Source organism: Colobus angolensis, unplaced genomic scaffold, assembly GCF_000951035.1.
Source record: "Colobus angolensis palliatus isolate OR3802 unplaced genomic scaffold, Cang.pa_1.0 Scaffold96, whole genome shotgun sequence".
Taxonomy (NCBI): Eukaryota; Metazoa; Chordata; class Mammalia; order Primates; family Cercopithecidae; genus Colobus; species Colobus angolensis.
In genome coordinates this window covers 3,076,277-3,098,467 of record NW_012123598.1, presented here as the reverse complement: position 1 = coordinate 3,098,467, position 22,191 = coordinate 3,076,277, and the positions used below count along the sequence as shown (strand labels likewise).

Genomic DNA, 22,191 nt, shown 5'->3' with positions numbered 1-22,191 from the left:
ATAGTTCTCAAAAAAGGCAATAAGATATTAAGATATCATTCTACAATTTTGCACATAGAAAAATTAAACTTGAAATTTAGACGTTATCGATTGGTCGGTGTTGAGGTTCAAGGCAGGCCTTTGTTAGGGGCTCTTGAACCAAAAATACCATCTGCAAGTTTCCTGTGTCACCCGCTATGTTTACGGCGAGAGCTGGTCATCTTCCTGTGCGGTGGTCACCCTCTAAACTCTGCAAACTGAAACTGGAACCATGGTTACCACATCCTGTTCATTTTCCAGTTTAGCTCAACCCCTGTGTCCTGCCCAATAGAAGTGGCACCATGGCTCCCAAACTCATCACCCTCCTGGGTCTGGGTAAGTCCTGGAAGGGAAAGGCGGACAGGGTTGGGATGGAAAATGCTCTCTTGAAGACCTGGCCTCTCCACAACCTGGGGCTGTGAGTGGAAAGCAGGTTCATCCACCCTCTGAATCCAGGCTGAGCTGACAAACCCAGTTACAAGGAGGGCAGGATTCACATGAAGACAAGCTGTCTCTCTCTCTCTCTCTCTTTTTTTTTTGCCCAGGATTCTGTCTGAACCAGAAGATCTGCACACATGTGGGTGAGTCCTATTTCAGTCCTGGGATGCTGTGTTGGCCAAACAGAAATGATTCTCCAGGCAGGGAGGGAAGACACGAAGTCAGGCTGATGCAGATGACGTGGGGAAGGCTTTGCATTGAGCACTGGGATCACAGGGAGGGGGTCCTCTGGAGACCCCAATTTCCATTTTGTTCTAGAAACCCTCCATAGGCAGCCCCTCAGGCTCATCCAATCTTCTGAAGGAGCCTGCGATGCTCAAAATCCGCCGTGTCTAGGGGTGGGTAGGAGCACTCTCTGCCGGGAGGCGGGGGACCCATGCCAGGCACTTGTGTTGGGAATTGTTAAATGAATCGATATATTTTCTGTATTGTTTGAATCTGGTAGATTTCCTCCTTCTCCTCCATGTATAGATTTCTTGTTGTAGACAAGAACTAGGAGCAACTTGGCTCAATATTGTATCATCAGGCTCAGTAAAATGCTGTTCTGGGGAGATCTTCCATGTCCACTCCGGATGGGCTGTGTCCCTGGCTCACTACCAGGTATCCCAGGGCATCAGGGGACCCCGTGTTACGCGGCAAACCAGAACAATGTGAAGAAGGAAAAGCCCGCAGGGACAGTGGGAGAGAGCGGGCTCCACATTTCCCTCTCTAGGTTGTGCCTCCTTCTCTTCCAGGTGCTCAGGACGAACTCTCCCTGTCAGCCTGGCCGAGCCCTCTGGTTCCCCTAGGAGGACATGTGACTCTCTCCTGTCATTCCCGTCTTCAGTGTGTCATGTTCACAATATTCCAAACAACCGGGAACCGAATCCGTGAGTTGTACACTGGCCTTTCCAACCACGTCACCATCAACCCTGTGACCCCAGGACATGCAGGGACCTACAGGTGTGCTGGAATTTACAAGCACACCTCAAAGCTGTCAGCTGGGAGCAAATCCCTAAACATCATCGTCACAGGTAGGAGAAGTCCAGCCCACCCCACGTCCACCTGGTGTCCAGATGGCCCTTCCCAGAGTCCACACCCAGTGAAGCCAGAGAGTCATTGTGGGATTGCTAGTCATGCAGTAACTGTGGACACAGGAGCCGTGCTGAGAATTTAAAGAGAGGGCATTTCCTGTGAGGAATCAGGTACCCAGGTGGAGGAGGAGGAGGGAGGAAATCGAGGCCGAGCAGCGGGAGAATCTGCCTGGGGAGTGGCAGACACAGGATGCTGGTATCAACTCCAGCAGGGTGGGTCCAGGGAGGAGCCATGTTGCCTGACCCCAGAACCAGTGTTTCCCTCAAGGAAGTCATTACCCTGTCTTGAAGGAGCCAGAGCCTTGGGGAAGTGACACTTCCCTTGTGAGATGAGTCCAGTGACTCAGTGGGACATGGATTGGGAAATGCACCCATTCCTCTCGTCCTCCTTCCCAGTCTCCTGACACTCATCCCTTCTCTCTCATGGATGTGCAGAGTGTCTCACGGGGAGTTAGAGACTCATCCTGTAGAGTCGCCCCTGCTCATCCTGCAAAGCAGGGAAGGGAGGGTGTGGAGTTACTCAGATTTTGCATATGTATGTAAATATACACAAAAAGAGAGACAGAGTAGAGTTTTCCAGAAGAGAAAGATAGAGATCTGTATCTCGAACCATGAGTCAAGGAAGGATTTCAGAGAAGACATCAAGAATTAGTATTGGCATGGTCGGTTCTGTGTTAATAATGCAAAATCAGCTTTTGTTGTTGTTAACTTCTTGAAGCATGGGAGAAAAATTGAAGAACTTGAACATAGTTCTCCATTTGCAAGTCATTAATTTGCAACTTTGAAAATAACAGAACAAACATTTCGGTTTTACTGTATAACCACTTTACAACATTGACAATGCGTGTATTTTAATTTGGCGGTCTCACATTCAAGGAGCTCAGAAGGAACAGAGAAGAGATTGGGTATTTCCACCAAGAAGGCGGGGAAAGCAGGTCGGGGTGAGGCAGGGAGATCCAGGCTCCTGGATGATCTGAATGGAGACTGGAACTGTGAAGGGCTGCCCAGCAAAGGAGTTTACCGCGTCCTTCTGCCCAAATAGGGAAAAGGAGTCACTTCCACCCTCCCCAATAAGTAGTCACGTATAACCTCTTGGATTTTGGGGCAAAACCAGTTGTTTCCTTCAGTGTGAGCCTGTGAGGATTCTTCTGAGCCTCCAGAGATTCTTGTATTTTTCTTTTCTTTTCTTTTTTTTTTTTTTTTTGAGATGGAGTCTCCCTCTGTCGCCCGGGCTGGAGTGCAGTAGGGAGATCTCAGCTCACTGCAAGCTCCGCCTCCCGGGTTCACGCCATTCTCCTGCCTCAGCCTCCGGAGTAGCTGGGACTACAGGCGCCCGCCACCTCGCCCGGCTAGTTTTTTGTATTTTTTTTTTTTTTTTTAGTAGAGATGGGGTTTCACCATGTTAGCCAGGATGGTCTCGATCTCCTGACCTCGTGATCCGCCCGCCTCGGCCTCCCAAAGTGCTGGGATTACAGGCTTGAGCCACCGCGCCCAGCCCGATTCTTGTATTTTTCAATACGCAGAATTGAATAACAGCCTCACAACCTCACAGTCCCATGCCAGGAAACCTAAGTCCAGCACTGTGTTTTCTGAAGGTTCTCAAAGCACAGAGTAATTCCCATTTTCCAGGAGAACCACACATCTCCTATGGCTTCAAGCCGGACAGTGGGGATCCAGGCAGAGAGAACATGCACGCACACCAACAGGAAGGATGCGGATGGGCTTTGGGGGTGATGGGGGAGAGCTTCACCCTGAGGTCTCAGGCGAGGGGTGAGGAAGGAGACTCATGTGAACTCCTCCGTCTTTGCTCTCAGGCTTGTTCACAAAACCCTCCATCTCGGCGCACCCAAGCTCCCTGGTGCACACAGGAGCCAGGGTGAGCCTGCGCTGTCGCTCACCACTGGCCTTTGATGCATTTGTCTTATACAAAGAGGAGCACAAGCAGCACTCTCGGCAGCTTGACGAGGGGATGGAGGCTGGGAGCCACTACGTCCAGGCTGTCTTTTCCATGGGTCCTATAACGCCTGCCCATGCGGGAACCTACAGATGCTGTGGTTCTTTCAATCGCTCCCCCTATGAGTGGTCGGCTCCCAGTGACCCCCTGGACATTGTGATCACGGGTGAGTGTGGCTGGACCATCCGTGGTCCATTGGCGCCCTGGGAGCTTCACGTAATGCGGTTGTTAATCAAACCTCAGTAGAGGAAGAGAAATAAAAGAACAGAGGGACTGTGAGGAAGGGCTCAGCAAAGGGGTTTAATATTATGTCTTACCGCCTAAAGAGGGAGGTAGGGTCACTTCCACCCCCCCCAACAAGTAGTCACGTCTAACTCCTTGGGCTTGGGAGTATAGCCAGTCCCTCTCTGCAGGAGCCTGTGAGGTTCCTTCTGATCCTCCCGAGATTCTTATGTTTTTCAACACACAATTGAAAAATAGTGAGACTCATAACCCCATAGCCCCATGTCAGGGAACCCAAGGCCAGCACTGTGTTTTCTGAAGGTTCTCAAAGCACAGAGTAATTTCCATTTTCCAGGAGAAACCTACATCTCATATGGCTTCTAGGGGCGGTAAGCCACAGGGACACGGTCACAGCGACTACATCTGGCCTCACCTCCCCCGGGTGTGTTCTGACCTCTTTCTTCACACAGGAGGTGGCGGAGGGTGTGGAGCTGCCCCGTCTACCACCCTACACCCTGACAGCCTCGTCATGCGCAGCTTCTTTTGCCCTGTGTGTATTTTTCACTGTTTCATTTTATCCAGAATACCTAATACCCCCGTGTCCCCAGCGGGACGTCCCTCAGGTGTGGCTCTGTGATCTAGTGGGCACCAGAGCATGCAGCAGGCATGGACTCCTCAGCTGTGATGCAAAGGTGCAGTGGGTCACTGGGGGCTGACCACACATAGGGAGAGTGGAGAATCAATGGAGAATCAATGAAATGCAGGCGAAGTAAAAAGACACAGACATAGGCTGACTCAGGACCCTAGAGAGGAACATGAGATTGATAGAGGCAACTGCTGCCAAGATAAGAACAACAAGGCCGGGTGTGGCGGCTCACGCCTATAATCCCAGCACTTTGGGAGGCTGAGGTGGGTGGATCACAAGGTCAGGAGTTCGAGACCAGCCTGACCAACATGGTGAAACCCTGTCTCTACTAAAAACACAAAAATTAGCTGGGTGTGGTGGTGCATGTCTGTAATCCCAGCCTCTCAGGAAGCTGAGGCAGGAGAATCACTTGAACCCAGGATGCTGAGGTTGCAGTGAGCTGAGATCACACCACGGCACTCCAGCTCGGGATACAAGAGTGAAACTCTGTCTCAGAAAAAAAAAAAAAAAAGAGGGAGAGAGATTTCTTTGTTCATGCACTCAGGAGTGTGTTCTAAAAATCCACCTCTTTTTCTCCTAGGAAAATACAAAAAGCCTTCTCTCTCCACCCAGGTGGACCCCATGATGAGGCTGGGAGAGAAGTTGACCTTCTTCTGCAGCTCTGAAATCTCATTTGACCGGTACCACCTGTTCAGAGACGGGGTTGCTCATGGACAGTGGCTCAGTGGAGGGCAGAGGCACAGTGGAGCATTCCAGGCCCACTTTTCTGTGGGCCCCGCAACGCCAGTCCCTGGCGGGACCTATAGATGCTATGGTTCTTTCAATGACTCTCCCTATGAGTGGTCAGCCCCCAGTGACCCACTGCACCTTTGCGTCACAGGTGAGGAGTCCATACCTGTTGCATGCTCTGGTGCCCACTAGATCACAGAGCCATACCTGAGGGATGTCCCGCTGGGGACACGGGGGTATTAGGTATTCTGGATAAAATGAGACAGTGAAAAATACAGGAAAAAGGAAGGAAAAAATACAGGAAAAAAACCCCAGAAAAATACAGGAAAAAAACACAGGAAAAAGGAAGCTAAGCATGATGAGGCTGTCAGGGTGTAGGGTGGTAGACGGGGCAGCTCCACACCCTCCGCCACCTCCTGTGTGAAGAAAGAGGTCAGAACAAACACAGGGGGAGGTGGGGCCAGATATAGTTCATGGAGGTCAGAGGTTGCCTCAGCCTCTCACCCTTTTCCATTTCTCCAAAGTGCCTCCTGACCCCTCACCTCAGGGAGATTTCCCAGCTGGGGAACGTGGATATTTATCATCCTGATGGGAGACAATGTCTGTTGACATCACCAAGCATCTCCTTATCACCTTCCCATCTCAGGGAAGGAATTGCCCCCCAGAGATTCCAAGGAAGAGACCCCAGGACCCCCATTAGTCTTTAGATGGATGACAGAGTAGGGGGTGTCAGGGACCAACCCTCCAAAGAAAATGGTTCTACTGCTCGAGAGGCTGAGGCAGGAGAATCGCTTGAACCCGGGAGGCGGAGGGTGCAGTGAGACAAGAGGGCACCACTGCACTCCAGCCTGGGCGACACAGCGAGACTGTCTCAAAAAGAAAAGAAAAAGAAAATGATCCTACTTTAATGGGGCAATCAATGACTCTTGCTCACCCCTTCTCTGCCTTTTTTTTTTTTCCTAGAAAACACTAAGAGTACTCCTCTGTCATTCACGGAATCCACCGCTGAATCTGGTAAGCAAATGACTCTTCTAGTGTCTGAGTCCCTGCAGAGACAGAAGGCCCCTGTGTGAATGAAAGCTGTGCTGCCTCCCAGCTCCATGACCCTGGGCTAGGCAGCCCCTCCCAGGTCCCCAGACTCCCCATCCACATCTGAGACTGTGGTCAGTATGGGGATCTCTAAGGCGTTTCAGTCTCAGGTGCTTTGGGACTGAGGCCTGGTCCACAGGGGAGGAAGAGGTCAGAGTGGCCTGACGCCTGCTGAAAAGCAATGCCTCTCATTCCACCAGGGAGGTCTGTGAACATGAACATGCTGGAGGACGGGAAGCATTTAAAAGACCATATTAAATATTTATTGTCTATCTTTTTGTTGTTGTTGTTGTTTGAGATGGAGTCTCGATTTGTCACCAGGCTGGAATGTGGAGGCAGGAGAATCGCTTGAACCCGGGAGGCGGAGCTTGCAGTGAGCCAAGATCATGCCACTCCAGCCTGGGTGATAGAACGAGACTCCATCTCAAAAAAAAAAAAATTCAACATGGCAACGGCTTGTGTGTGTTCACAGCACCAGTGAGGCTGACACGTTGGGGGATGGGGGGTGGAGCTGAAGGAGGTGGACAGGGGCCAACTTATGTGAAGGTTTCTCGTTTTTAAAATGTTTAATGTTTGTGGGAACATAGTAGCTGTGTATATTTATCAGGTGCATGAGATGTTTTTATACAGGCATGAAATGTGAAATACATTTAAGGCATCCATCCCCTCAAGCATTTCTCCTTTAAGTTACAAACAACTTAATTATGCTTATTTATTTATTTATTTATTTTAAGACGGAATCTTACTCTGTCACCCAGGCTAGAGGGCAGTGGCACGATCTTGGCTCACTGCAACCTCTGTCTCCTGGGTTCAAGCAATTCTCCTGCCTCAGCCTCCCGAGTAGCTGGGATTAACAGGCGTGCACCACCACGCCCGGCTAATTTTTTGTATTTTAGTATAGACGGGGTTTCAATATGTTGTCCAGGCTGGTCTCAAACTCCTGAGCTCAGGTGATCTGCCCGTCTTGGCCTCCCAAAGTGTTAGGAGTACAGGTGTGAGCCACTGTGCCTGGCCCCAATTACGCGTTTTATTTTAAAATGTGCAGTAAAGTTCTTATTGACTAGAGTCAGCCTGTTGTGCTACCATGTGAGGGTTTCTAAGCAACAGTAAAGAGTTTGGATTTTATTCCAACAAAGAGATGAAGACAAAGGTTTTTTTTTTTTTTTTCTCGGAGTCTCACTCTGTCTGTAGGCTGGAGTGCACTGGTGCCACTGCAACCTCTGCCTCCTGGATTCAAGTGATTCTCGTGCCTCAGGCTCCTGAGTAGCTGAGATTACAGGCACCTACCACCATGTCCGGCTAATTTTTGTATTTTTAATAGAGACAGGGTTTCACCATGTTGACCAGGATGGTCTCGATCTCTTGACATTGTGATCCGCCTGCCTTGGCCTCCCAAAGTGCTAGGATTACAGGTGTGAGCCACTGTACGCAGGCTTTTTTCCTTTTCTTTTTTTTTTTTTTTTGAGACAGAGTCTTGCTTTGTTGTCCAGGCTGGAGTGCAATGGTGTGATCTCAGCTCATTGCAACCTCCGCCTCCCAGATTCAGGTGACTCTCCTGCCTTAGCCTCCCGAGTAGCTGGGACTACAGGCGCCTGCCACCATGCCCAGCCAATTTTTTTATTTTTAGTAGAGACAGGTTTCACTGTGTTGGTCAGGCTGGTCTCGAACTCCTGAACTCCGGTGATCAGCCTGCCTCCGCCTCCCAAAGTGCTGGGATTACAGGCATGAGCCACAGCGCCTGGCCAAAGCATCCAAGTTCTTGGATAGAATATTGGGCCAATGATGCCTCCCTCCTTATGAAAAAAAAAAAAAAAAAAAAAAGTAGGAAAGAGAAGAAAGAAAAGCTTCCCAAGTTGAATGTCTAGAAGTAACAGAGCCACCAATTGAGTGTGGCTAGCTACAGTCCTTTCTCTTTCAAGGACGATATCATGGATGAGAGAGCGAGGATGAGACGCGTCCACACATGTGGAAGTCCTCCCACCCCTCAGCGTGGGTCCTGGTACGGAGGATGTGCTCCTATGTGACATACCCTGTGCCCACTCCCCATTTTCTCTCCCAAATCCTCCACCCACCCGCTCTTACTCATTACTCAGAAAAGCACCAACTGGGTTCAGACCTCCAGATCTCTCCTTTTTTTTTTTTTTTTAGATAGAGTCTTGCTCTGTCACCCAGCCTGGAGTGCAGTGGTGCAATCTTGGCTCACTGCAACCTCCACCCTCTGGGTTCAAGCGATTCTCCTGCCTCAGCCTTCTGAGTAGCTGGGATCACAGGCGAGCACCACCACGCCCGGCTAATTTTTGTATTTTTAGTAGAGACGTTGGTCAGGCTGGTCTCTACTACCATGTTGGTCAGGCTGGTCTCGAACTCCTGACCTCAGGTGATCCACCCTTCTCGGCCTCCCAGAGTGCTGGGATTACAGGTGTGAACCGCCACGCCCGGCCTCCGCATCTCTCTTACCGGCCCTTTGATTTGGACACGTGTCTTCACTTCTCTTGGAATTTTTTGTAAGCGATGGAAAATGGAGAAAGCAACTGTTGGGTGTAGGGATCTTGGAAGAGCTTCAGCTAAAGCATGCCGTGCGTTCAGTATGTATTGGCACAAAACAGTCAATGAGAGGGTTTATCATTTGCTTCTTGACAGACACACATCTTCCTCAAGGACAGTCCGGCAACAACCTGAATATCCTCATCGGACTCTCAGTAGCCATCCTCTCCATTGGCGTTTGCCTCTCTGCTTTTATTGGTTTCTGGTGTTACACAAAATATTGTAAGTCTCAGGGAGGGGAGGACCGTATCATGTGAGCCTCGTGGGGATAGGACCGGGGCACAGAGAGGGCTGTTCATGTCCTCTGGGTTGATCTGTGGTTCTTGACGGAGAAACCCGTTGAGGTTCTTGACGGAGAAACCCTTCTTCTTCCCTTCACTGACCAATCACCGCAACCCCTCCCCTACCTCCACCTCACCTCTAGGGAGGCCACTGACCTGCAGGAGATGGTCCATGAGAGAGGCAGAAGGATGGGGGCCATCGATGGGAGTGGTCCTGGGACAGTCAAGATTGCCCCGGGGTTGCTGACAGGTGGTTCTCTGAATTTAGTGGGGGAGGCTACATCACGCTGCAGCCTCAGGCACGCCCTCATCTTGTTTTGGCCTTGGTATTGCCGCCTCTGATGTGAAGATCTGGAAGCCTTTCTTTTTCACCCCACAGACACCACCATGGCAAACACAGAGCCCATGGAAGGCCACCAGATGGATGAAGAGGTGAGTTCTTCCAGTCCAACCCATCATCACAACTTCATCCCCTCACATTCCCAGTGCCCCTATCTTCAGTTACTAAATGTGCTCCTCTTTTCACCTTCATCCTCTCAGGGCCCTGCAGCGGAAGAGACACAGGAGGTGATGTATGCCCAGTTAAGCTACCAGGCCCTCTCACAGACAGGATTCACTCCTGCCTCCCAGTGTCCCAAGTACCTCTCGGAGGATCCCAGTATCTACGTCACCGTCCACCAAGCCCAGGCTGAGGCCAGAGATGCCCCCAGTCTTTGGCACAGAGGTCATTAATACGCAAGGACCTGGATCTATTCCCAGGAGGATTGTTCTCCACGGGCATTCTTCCTCCTTCTGGTACCAGCTCGACACCTCCAAGCTGGCAACAGCAGTGTCTGAATGCTTGTGGGATTATCTTAAAATTCCAGCACAGCTGAGCAGACAACTAGCCATTCTACGATCCTATTTTGATCTTCCAGCCATTTAAGGTGGTTTGACTATACCCACACACTCATCCTGGGTATCTCATGAATATTATCTGACTTATTCTGAAATTCTACAGACCTGCTTCTGGAAAGCCGACGTATACGCTCAGCCAGTTTAATCTCTAAATTCCTCAATAAGGTTTTTGTTTTGTTTTGTTTTGTTTTTTGTTTTTGTTTTGTTTTGTTTAATTTTTAAAATGGTTCTGGGGTCCCTGTGCAGGAGGTGCAGATTTATTTCATAGGTAAATGTGTGCCATGGTGGTTTGCTGCATCTATCAACCCCTCACCTAGCTATTAAGCCCAGCAGGCATTAGCTCTTTTCCCTAATGCTCTCCGTACCCCCTGCCCTCCTCTGACAGGCCCCAGTGAGTGTGCTCCCCTCTCTGTGTCCTTGTGTTCTCATTGTTCAACTCCCACTTATAAGCAAAAACATGCAGTGTCTGGTTTTCTGTTCCTGCATTAGTTTGCTGCAGATAATGTCTTCCAGCTTCATCCATGCCTCTGCAAATGATATGCTCTTATTCCTTTTAATGACTGCATAGTATTCCATGGTGTATATGTATCACCTTTTCTTTATCCGATCTATTATTGATGGGCATTTGGGTTGATACCATGTCTTTGCGATTACTCAATAGAATTTTGCAGAGATGAAGTGTATTCAGTATCTGAGTCAACTAATGTGGTGAAGTTTTTGAATACTTCAAATTCTCAACAAGCATTTGACGTGTTTAAATTTGACAATACTTGAAGTTTTCGAATACTTCAAATTCTTGACAAGCATTTGACGTGTTTAAATTTGAGATAACCAAAAAATTAATAGTTCTCTCAAAACTTCCATGTGGTACACTTATTTATTTATTTTACTTTAAGTTCTGGGATACATGTGCAGAACGTGCAGGTTTGCTACGTAGATATACTAGCCAAATATGGCTTTTTTACTTAGAATAGATCAAATCCCATGAAGTTTAAAATTCAGTTCCTCAGCCACATGGCCACAGTTTGAGTTCTCAGAGCCACGTGTGGCTGCTGGCTGTCGGAGAGAACAGCATGAATACAAATGTTTTCCTTGTCAGAGGAAGTTCTAGCTGTTCTAGATTAAAGGCGCAAATTTGAAGATGCAGAGGCTGTTTTCTCATGCAGTGCAGGCTCCTGGAAGAGACCTGATGTAACAAAACGATAAAATTTAACATCAGTGGTGAGATGTCTTTATCTCACGGAATGCAGGGAACAAGCAGATTTCTCTTGTGGAGTGTCTCTTATCCTCATGCAAATTTCTGCCACAGAGATTTTCTCCCAAACTCTGAGAAAGTCACCTCTGTCAGGCCTCTGAGCCCAAGCTAAGCCATCATGTCCCCTGTGACCTGCGTGTAGACATCCAGATGGCCTGAAGCAACTGAAGAGCCACAAAAGAAGTGAAAACAGCCTTAACTGATGACATCCCACCATTGTGATTTGTTCCTGCCCCACCCTAACTGATAGGATATATTCTGCCCCACTCTTAGGAAGGTACTTTGTAATATTCTCCCCGCCCTTAAGAAAGAAGGTACTTCATACGCCCATCTCAAACCTATAAGAACTAATGATAATCCCACCACCCTTTGCTGACTCTCTTTTCGGACCCAGCGTGCCTGCACCCAGGTGAAATAAACGACCTTGTTGCTCGCACAGAGCCTGCTGGTGGTCTCTTCACACGGATGCTCATGCCAACCTCCCATGTGCACCTTTTCTTGTCTCCTGATTTCACATGGAGAGAAAGCACACATCTATTCTCTGCACAGAACACGCTCTGGAAGCTGCTTTCTGATGACCTCTTCCTCAGAGCCTTTATTCTGTTTCTTTCTACTTGAATTGGCACCTACCCAGAGCAATTCGCAAACTGCTGCTTGCAACGAGCTGTCGTTAGCTGTATACTCTGTGTCTTTATACCTGTCTGTCCACCCAGGGATGGTGTGGTTGGTGTTTGTCCTCCAGTCGAGGGCACTGACAATCTTGAGGCAGCAGCGCCAATCAGCTTCTGTACCATCACGTAACAGCCACACGTGGAGATCGCAGTGCACACGCATCTCACTTGTTTCCCTGTTGCAGGAGGTCGGGGACCCCCAACGGAGGGACCGGCTGAAGCCACGGCAGAGGAACATAAATGGTGAAGATTTCATGGACATTTATTAGTTCCCTAAATTAATACTTTTATAATTTCTTACCCCTGTCTTTACTGCAATCTCTGAACATAAATTGTGAAGATTTTGTGGACCCTTATCACTTCCCCAATCAATACCCTTGTGATTTCCTATGCCTGTCTTTACTTTAATCTCTTAATCCCGTCATTTTCTTTGTCAACTGAGGAGGATGTATGTCGCCTCAGGACCCTGTGATGATTGCGTTAACTGCACAAATTGTTTGTAGAGCATGTGTGTTTGAACAATATGAAATCTGGGCACCTTGAAAAAAGAACAGGATAACAGCAATGTTGAGGGAACAAGAGAGATAAGACTTTGGACTCTGACTGCTGGTGAGCCAGACGGAACAGAGCCATATTTCTGTTCTTTCAAAGGCAAATAGGAGAAATATTGCTGAATTCTTTTTCTCAGCAAGGAACATCCCTGAGAAAGAGAATGTGCCCTGAAGGTAGGTTTTGGAGGCAGCTGTCTTTTATGGTCAGAGCCGAAGGGATGAAATAAGTCCCAGTCTCCTGTAACGCTACCAGGCTTATTAGGATGAGGAAATTCCCACCTAATAAATTTTAATCAGACAGGTTGTCTTCTCTCAAATCCTGTCTCCTAATAAGATGTTATCAATAACAATGTGTGCCTGAAACTTCATTAGCAACTTTAATTTCACCCCGTCCTGTGGTCCTGTGATCTCACCCTGCCTCCATTTGCTTTACGATATTTTATTACCTTGTGAAGCATGTGATCTCTGTGACCCACTCCCTCCCCTTTTGAAAATCGCTAGTAAAAACTTGCTGGTTTTATGGCTCGGGGAGCGTTACAGAACCTGCCGACATGTGATGTCTCCCCCCGGACACCCAGCTTTAAAATTTCTCTCTCGTACTCTTTCCCTTTATTTCTCAGACCAGCTGAGATGCTTAGGGAAATAGAAAAGAACCCATATTAACTATTGGGGCGGGTTCCCCCGATATTTCCCAGAACAGCCTCAGTGCCTTTCCCCGAGCAGCCCCGTGGACATTCATCTGGCAGATGAGTCTCTGGTGCTGTTTCTGGATTGTGGACGTGGGCCAGGGCACGTGCTGCATGTGAATCACTTCCGAGGACGGATGAGTCTCCTGTTCTGTTTCTGGTCACCACGCTGCTCTGTGATCCAGGGATTCGCCGTCAGCGTCTCTTCTGCTGGGTCCAGTCTGGAGCGTCAGGGATTCGGAGCAGGTCAGGGGTGACCGTGGGCATGGCGCACCTGAGCCTGAGCCCTTCCCTGCCACAGGGACACACAGAGCATCCATGGTGCAGTGAGCCACAGCCTCGCCTCTCAGCTGCACATGATAGATGTGCAGTGGAACGGGAGATCAGAATGACCATCCCTGCGGCAGTGGTGAGGAACTGCTCCTTAGGTCTCTACAATGAAAGCTCCTGAAAATAGTAAATGTAGATTTGCATGCTGAGAACAGCACCTCCATTCCCGGCTACCCAGAGCCAAGTCCTAATTCTTGCTTATCCACCAACTCAGTAAATATAAGTCATGATGGTTGCTTTTATTTTATATTGAGCTTTTTTGTGGTTTACTAGCTTGCATTATTTTTTAAAAAGAAAACGAGTTGATAGTTTTAACTTTTAAAAATATCACGACTGCATGGTGTTCCATGGTGTATATGTGCCACATTTTCTTAACCCTAGAACTTAAAGTATTATTTTAAAAATGAAAAAAAAAAACTGTGACGATTTTCCCATTTTTTTCCTTTCCCATTCTCTGACTTAGAATATTTGAGCATCCAAACCATAATTTCCTGTGGAAGAAGGACGAAGTTCCTAATTTAAGTCTGCTTAGATACCTGAGCTTAGTCTCAGGCCCACCACGCACTGTGAATCGCCCAGGTTACATGACATGCCTCTTCGCAACTCTGAGTGATGCTAAGCTTCAGGGAAGTGTGTGTGCAAATCTAGGACTTCAGTCATGTTTAATCATTGGAGGCAGATTGGGGAACTTTTTTTTTTTATTTATTATTTTTTTTTGAGACGGAGTCTTGCTCTGTCGCCCAGGCGGGAGTGCAGTGGCCGCGATCTCGGCTCACTGCAAGCTCCGCCTCCTGGGTTCACGCCATTCTTCTGCCTCAGCCTCCTGAGTAGCTGGGACCACAGGTGCCTGCTGCCACGCCTGGCTAATTTTCTGTATTTTTAGTAGAGACGGGGTTTCACCGTGTTAGCCAAGATGGTCTCGATCTCCTGATCTCATGATCTGTCCACCTCAGCCTCCCAAAGTGTTGGGATTACAGGCGTGAGCCACCAGATTTGGGAACATTTTGTAATGACAGTGAGTCTTCAAATACCTTGCCTACAGTGAGTTATATTTTTAGAAATTACAGTGCTCATTACACACACACAGCTCTTCCTTCTCTGCACTCACATGAAACCCACAGAGATCCTTTCCACAAACACCTCTGTATCTGCATTGAAGTGTAAAACCACATGAAAGTTGAGCTTGCTGTTTACTAGTTGTGCATTGGGTTGAGTTTGTGTGCATGTGTGCGTGTGTGTGTATTCTAGATATAGTCAGGTTCAACGGCATTATGCTAAATACCACTTTAATGAATAATCTTCCTCTTGGGGTTTCTCTGGGTCATTTGAATATGGAGACCCACTTCTTCAGTATCTCTCCTAAGGATAACCTTTTAACAGGTTATTAACGTCGTCAGCAAAAATATTGTCAACAAATGTTCTCAAAAGCGTCGTAGACTTTGAAGACCTAAAAGAGATACAATACACTCTTTCAGAGCTGTTTTCTTTCCAGCAGCCTCTCCTTGTGATGTCCTGGGAGTCCTGTATCCACTTCTCTTTCAACAACCTTATAACTCAGCTTAGGAATCAGATGGTCATTTTAATGTCTAACATGCATTTTTTTTTTAATTTTTGAAAGAGTTTAATCACAGGTTAAAGAGCCGCTTAGTCAAATACGTAACTATATTGTAGTTCCATCCATCACCTCCTGGCAGATAATTTATCTCAACTAAATTGTACCAATAGATCTATCTACAGGTCTCGTGGAACTTAGCTGGAAAACAGGAAAAATCATGGCCTCTGACAATGTCAAATACGACAGAGTTTGTGAATCCAGTCATTGACTTATCCTCCCTGCCTACCTATTTACCTGTGTTCCTGTGGATCTGTTCATCAGTTAATCTCTCCGTCTGAAGGAGCCACAGGGAATGTCCACAGCCACCCAGAGCTGGAAAGGGCAAGGGAGGGTTCTCCCTGAGAGCCTCCAGAGAGAGCGCTGGCCCTGGCCCTGCCATCACCTTGATGTTTAGCTTCGCAACTCTGAGAGAATAAATTTATGTTGCCTTAAGCCTCCCAGAGAAACACAGGAGCAAGGACCTGCCGGAAATGAAGGTTACACTGCATAAACACGTGAGGAGCGTGTAATTGCAGATTTGCTTACATGTCTGGAAAGATGTTTGAGTGTGTGTGTGCTTGTTTGTTTTTGCCAGAAGAATTGGGTCATGGTGTTTATATATTTAGAGCATTTGTCTTTAACTGTGTGAAGTAGAAACTTCCAACTTCCAGAATGACAGAGTTAGGGCATGGGGTAAACCATTTCCCAGGAACAAGGGAGAAGCTGGACTAAAGGCTCCAAAGCAACCACCTCAGGAATCCCAGCGCTCACACAAGCTGAGAAGCGTCTGCCCACGATCGCGGCTGGACTTCAGCAATGAGAGCGCGTCCATGGTGCTCTGCTGGTGAACTCTGATGGAGCGACAGTGCTCCTGACCCAACAGGGCTTCCGCCCTGGCTGTAGGCGCTCTTCACCTGGAGCGCTGTCTATAAACGCGGCCAGGGCAGGGGAATGTTGCAGCTGTGGCCGTGCAGGCTTTGGGGCCAGGTGCGTGGCTGTGCTGGAATCATAACCACAGCCCTTCACAAAACTCTGAGTCTGGGAGTCTAACCTCAGTGGGTGGAGGCTCAATGATCTCAACTTTAAAAGCTGGGTTGCTCCCCAGCTCTAAGGTGTGCTGTGAGAATCTGCTAAGAAGATTTGGGATAATGGGTGCTTGTAATGTTTGGGTTTGTTGTTGTTGTTGTTGTTTATCTGAGACAGACTCTCATTCTGTTGCCCAGGCTGGAGCACATTGGTGCAATCTCGGCTCATTGTAACCTCTGCCTCCCAGATTCAAGCGATTCTCCTGCCTCAGCCTCCCGAGTAGCTGGGATTACAGGCATGTGCCACCATGCCCAGCCAATTTTTGTATTTTTAGTAGAGACGGGGTTTCACCACGTTGGCCAGGCTGGTCTCGAACTCCTGATCTCAGGTGATCCACCCGCCTTGGCCTCCCAAAGTGCTGGGATTACAGGTGTGAGCCACCGTGCCTGACTAATTTTTGTGCTTTTAGTAGGGACAGGGTTTCACTGTGTTGGCCAGGCTGGTCTTGAACTCCTGATCTCAGGTGATCCGCCCACCTCATCTCCCAAAGTGCTGGGATTACTCCCGGAGGCGGAGGTTGCAATGAGCCAAGATCCTGCCGTTACACTCCAGCCTGGGCAACAACAGCGAAACTCCGTCTCAAATAATTATTAATAATAATAATAATAATAATAAGCCTCCGTTGATTGAGACTTTTGCCTCGGTCACTCATTCTGGTCGTCAGTTTGATGATGCTCAGTGGACTCTGCTGCGTCCACGTCCGCAGCTCAGGCTCTACTGAGAGACGCCCGCTCACTCACGTCCTGACTCTGAGGGACAGGGTGCGGGTCTGCAGTGAGGGGAGAGCAGAGGGTCCGTGGTCCTGCGTAGGGCCATCCCATCCTCCACAGGACCAGAATGTCCTTTAAAGGACTAAAGCTGCAGGGCTCTACGTCACTAGGACCCAACCTTGTCTGTCTCTTCCCGCCAGTGGAATCTTTTTTCCAGGCAGTCTGGGGGTGTATCCAAGGGCCTTCTCACTGCCACAGCCCAGGCTGCCTGGCCCTGGGCAGAGAGGGGCTGGGCAGGGTTTTACAGAATTTCGGATGCTGCTCCTGGCTGTCAGAGAGCCCTCGATTCAGCGTTTCCCCAACAACACCGTGACGTGGTGGAAGAACCAGGCATCTCTCGTGACCATATGTGCCGTGCCGTCTACACACATGCACACACACACGCATACACACACATGCACATGCACACTCATACACACAATCTCACACACATACACACACACGCACATACAGCATGCACACTTACACACACTCATGCAATCTCACACTCACATACACAATCACACACACACACACATACAGACATGCACAGGCACACTCGTACACACAGTCACACACACACACAACATGCACACACATACAACCTCACACTCACACACATGCACACACAAAATCTCACACACTTGCACATACAACATGCACACATACAATCTCACAAGCACACACACACACAACATGCACACACATACAACCTCACACTCACACACATGCACACACAAAATCTCACACACTTGCACATACAACATGCACACATACAATCTCACAAGCACACACACACACAACATGCACACACACTCATACAATCTCGTGGGTGAGCGGCTCACAGGGCCCAGGGAGGAAGGTGGCCTGGGAGAGCCCACTCTGGGCTTGCTACGTCCACGCTGGGGTGGGTTGCATCCCTGTCTCCCCACCAGGGATGTGGCACAGAGACACCATGGAATACTATGCAGCCATAAAAAAGGATGAGTTCGTGTCCTTTGTAGGGACATGGATGCGGCTGGAAACCATCATTCTCAGCAAAGTATTGCAAGAACAGAAAACCAAACACCGCATGTTCTCACTCATAGGTGGGAATTGAACAATGAGATCACTTGGACACAGGGTGGGGAACATCACACACTGGGGTCTATTGTGGGGAGGGGGTGGGGGGAGGGATAGCATTAGGAGATATACTTAATGTAAATGATGAGTTAATGGGTGCAGCACACCAACATGGCACATGTATACATATGTAACAAACCTGTATGTTGTGCACATGACCCTAGAACTTAAAGTATAATTTAAAAAAAAAAAAGCTTAAATGTATTTTGTTCTGATTTATATTTAATGGATTTATTTTAGTTAATTGATTTTATGAAGACACTTGAAAGGTGAACTGAAGTGTATGGTGCAGATATAAAGCTAGTTAAGTCATTGGAAAAATTAGCTTGGCTTTTATTGTTATTTCTCAGCCTGGAATTCTCTGAAGCATCTGATAATACTGACCCTCTGAACTGCTTGATCATTAGTCTTTGTTTTGGAGGCGGAGTCTCATTCTGTCAGAGTGCAGTGGTGTGATCTCAGCTCACTGCAACCTCCACCTCCCGGGTTCAAGCAATTCTCTGCCTCAGCCTCCTGAGTAGCTGGGGTTACAGGCACCTGCCACCATGCCAGGCTAATTTTTGAATTTTTAGCAGAGATGGGGTTTCACCGTCTTGGCCAGGCTGGTCTTGAACTCACCTTCACGATATCTGTCTAATGCATTTCAACAACTGTCTATTTTTCCCTCATATGGTTGTCATTCCTGCGGGGCGGCTCTCCTCCCGCACACCTGGCCTTTCATAAAGGGTTTCTCCCATGGCTGTCCAGGCATCAGCCTGATGAAGGGGATCGTTGCCGCTGCTCCTGCCCCACTCTCCCAAACTTAGCGTCAGCTCAAGACTGTGCCCGGCAGGGATGGGACCGACGCCAGCCTCACACTCACCTGTGGGGCAGACGCCCATGTCTGAGCACCTGGATTGAATCTGTTTCTCACACACAGGGCAGGGGCTGAGCGTGGACTCCAGTGAGTCAGCAGAGACCCCCCGCCGCGCCTGTCCACACACACAGGGGAGGGGGAGCCACAGCTTCCAGCCCCACCCAGAGCCCTGACCCCTCCCTGCCTGGGAGGACCTGGGTTCCTCTTCTGTCCCACACGGAGGTGGGAACCTCCTCCTCCCTAATGACCCTGGGTGGTCCCGGACACCTGCGGCCACTCAGCTCTGAACTCTGTTCATTGAGGGGGACGCGTCTCAACGTTGGGAACTTTCTTTCTCTTTCTGGGCCTGTGGCTGTGGTGATCCGCATATTTCAGACGTATCACAAGGAGCATTTCTTGGTATTTGCAGCCGATGTCGGCTCTTGAGTGGGGGCGTCAGTCATCCTCCTGGACTGTGGAACCCGACACCAGCATCCTCTCCCGTCCCACCCTCCGGTCTGAACTGGTCTGGAAATCCACCACGGCTGAGCCTCCCGTGTCCTGGGCACCACTGACCCCACCGCCACTGTGATGAGTGGGGTTCATGACAACAGGCTGGGAGGTGACATTAACGTCCAAGGTCACATAAACCCTGGATGATAATCAGGAATTAAACACAAATCAGCTCCCCTCCCCCGGAAGCAGATTACAGACCTAACAAACTGTTCTGAAAATCCTGAACATGGACGGAGGCGCTGAGGGACGGCCAAGGATACAAGGGGCACTGAGGAGGCAGGACCGACTCAGAGCCTCATTCCCAGGGTCAGGGGTGGGTGATGTTGCAACGAAGAAAAAAGGGGAAGTACAAGAGAGGGACTGTTTGGTAGGAAGGAAACACACACTCAAGAAACAGAACAAATACGTTTTATTCTATTTATTCCCTGCATTTCCCCTTTTGAGACGGGGTCTCACTCTGTCACCGAGGCAGGAAGGCTGAGGGGTGATCACAGCTCCTTGCAGCCTCCGCCTCCCGGGCCCAAGTGATCCTCCCACCTCAGCCTCCTGAGCAGCTGGGACTAGAGGTGTGAGCTGCCATGCCTGGCTAATTTTTTGCTTTTTTTTTTTTTTTTTACAGACAAGGTCTTGCTATTTGGCCCAGGGTAATCTGAAGCTCCTGGCCTCAAGCCATCCTCCCGTCTCAGCCTCCTGAAGTGCTGGGATTCCAGGCGTGAGCCACCACGGTAGACCCTCCATTTCTCCTCTGTGCTCACGGCCACACGCAGCTCAGCCTGGGCTGCACAGCCAGGTGTCAGGTGCGACTCTGCTGATCTGAGTCTGCCTGCAGCATGGACCTGCATCTTCCCTGAAGCATCTCCAGGGCTGGAGAGATGACTGCCATGGTAAGGACCCCGCAATGCTGAGCCAATGGAAGGGCTGGAGGAGGGAGGGAGACCTTGGGGGAGGCTGTGAGAAGGAAGGGGAAGCCTCTGTTCACCCTCACCTGGAAGGACAGACACAGGAGCATCAGTTCTATTTGCTGCTACATCCCAGGTCTCAAGGAGATGAGGCTAAACCAGACAGACAGTGGCTGGGGGTCAGGAAAGACCCCATTTCTGTCTGAAATGTCTGCAGAGGGTCTGGTGCCTGCCCCAACCTCAGACCTAAAGGAATGACAGCCAGGTTCCTGGGGAGGGCAGTTCCGCTTCCTGTGTGGCTGCAGATGACAAAACCCCTTGACAAGAAGGACCCAGCCTCTGAGTGTCCACACCCTGTGTGTCTCTGTCCTGCCAGTACCAAGGGCTCATCCATCTGCAGAGCAGGGCAGTGGGAGGAGATGCCATGACCCCCATCCTCATGCTCCTGATCTGTCTCGGTGAGATTTGAAGAGGGAGGGGAGATTCTAACCTAGGAGGGGCCTCACCCCACAGCCAAACTCTGTTGCATAAGGAGACCCCAGGGGCTCACAAAGATCCCAGGGAGGGGAGGACCTGCTCAGGCTTCAGGGGCAAATCTCTCACAGGGAACTCTCTTCCAGGGCTGAGTCTGGGCCCCAGGACCCATGTGCAGGCAGGTGAGTCTGTCCCCAGCTGTCCCAGGTCCCTCCTCCTCACTGGGGACAAGGGACCTCCTCCGTGCAGCTGGGGACGGGGAACAGCAGATCTGGGCTGACTGATGGGGGCGGTGGAGGGTCCTGCAGCTGAGAGCTGAGATCTGTTGGGTGGGAAATGACTTAGAATCCGATCTCTGATTTCCTTCCAGGCACCCTCCCCAAGCCCACCCTCTGGGCTGAGCCAGGGTCTGTGATCAGCGAGGGGAGTCCTGTGACCCTCAGGTGTCAGGGGAGCCGTCAGGTTCAGGAGTACCATCTATATAGAGAAAAAAAACTAGCATCCTGGGTTAGACAGATACAACAAGAGCTTGTCAAGAAGGGCTATTTCTCCATTGGATCCATCACCTCGGAACACGCAGGGAGGTATCGCTGCATCTATGGTAGCTACACTGCAGTCTGGTCAGAGCCCAGTGACCCCCTGGAGCTGGTGGTGACAGGTGAGAGGACTCAGGGGTCCCAGCCCCAGGCTCTGCCCTCAGGAAGGGGGTCGGCTCTCAGGGGCGTCTCCCTCTCACAGCCCAGCCCTGGGGATGATGCGGGAGGTGTGAGTCCCATTTAACACAGTGCTACCTTCTCTCCTAGGAGCCTACAGCAAACCCACCCTCTCAGCCCTGCCCAGCCCTGTGGTGGCCTCAGGAGGGAATGTGACCCTCCAGTGTGTCTCATGGGTGGCATTTGATGGCTTCATTCTGTGTAAGGAAGGAGAAGATGAACACCCACAATGCCTGAACCCTCAGCCCCGTACCCATGGGTCATCCCAGGCCGTCTCCTCCGTGGGCCCCGTGAGCCCAAGTCGCAGGTGGTCGTACCGGTGCTATGGTTATGACTGACGCTCTCCCTATGTGTGGTCTTTACCCAGCGATCTCCTGGAGCTCCTGGTCCCAGGTGAGAAATTCACAGCATTGCCTGGAGTTCCCTGAGTCTCCGGGCAGGTGGGGAGGAGCCACGTCTCAGGGCAGCGCCAGGTGGGATGATGTTGGGACGAGAGGGCTCAGGGCTCCTGGGGCCAGAGACACAGGAAGATCAGCAGTGGTGAGGCCCAGGGGGAGAGGGAGGGTTTGTGGGGAAGCCTGAGGGTCGCTCCTGGAAACCGTGACCACCTTTTCCCAGGTGTTTCTAAGAAGCCATCACTCTCAGTGCAGCCGGGTCCTGTCGTGGCCCCTGGGGAGAAGCTGACCCTCCAGTGTGGCTCTGATGCCGGCTACGACAGATTTGCTCTGTACAAGGAGTGGGGACGTGACTTCCTCCAGC

General features: G+C 49.8%; 2 protein-coding genes across 2 annotated transcripts in view; both read left to right on the top strand.

The window, feature by feature from the left end:
- Positions 1 to 320: 320 nt before the first annotated feature.
- On the top strand, positions 321 to 9,786 carry LOC105504883 (putative killer cell immunoglobulin-like receptor-like protein KIR3DX1). Its single transcript, XM_011932506.1, has 9 exons — positions 321 to 354; positions 564 to 599; positions 1,251 to 1,529; positions 3,404 to 3,709; positions 4,992 to 5,291; positions 6,104 to 6,154; positions 8,870 to 8,995; positions 9,434 to 9,486; positions 9,595 to 9,786. Exons 1-9 carry the CDS (start codon positions 321 to 323, stop codon positions 9,784 to 9,786), a joined length of 1,377 nt encoding a protein of 458 aa, XP_011787896.1.
- A 9,996-nt stretch (positions 9,787 to 19,782) lies between these two features.
- Positions 19,783 to 22,191, top strand: part of LOC105504880 (leukocyte immunoglobulin-like receptor subfamily A member 3) — a 7,018-nt gene continuing 4,609 nt past the window's right edge. The window contains 5 exon segments of the mRNA XM_011932501.1: positions 19,783 to 20,230; positions 20,622 to 20,703; positions 20,866 to 20,901; positions 21,090 to 21,377; positions 21,523 to 21,825. Coding sequence (XP_011787891.1) covers positions 20,219 to 20,230; positions 20,622 to 20,703; positions 20,866 to 20,901; positions 21,090 to 21,377; positions 21,523 to 21,825 — 721 coding nt within the window. The 5' untranslated portion in view covers positions 19,783 to 20,218.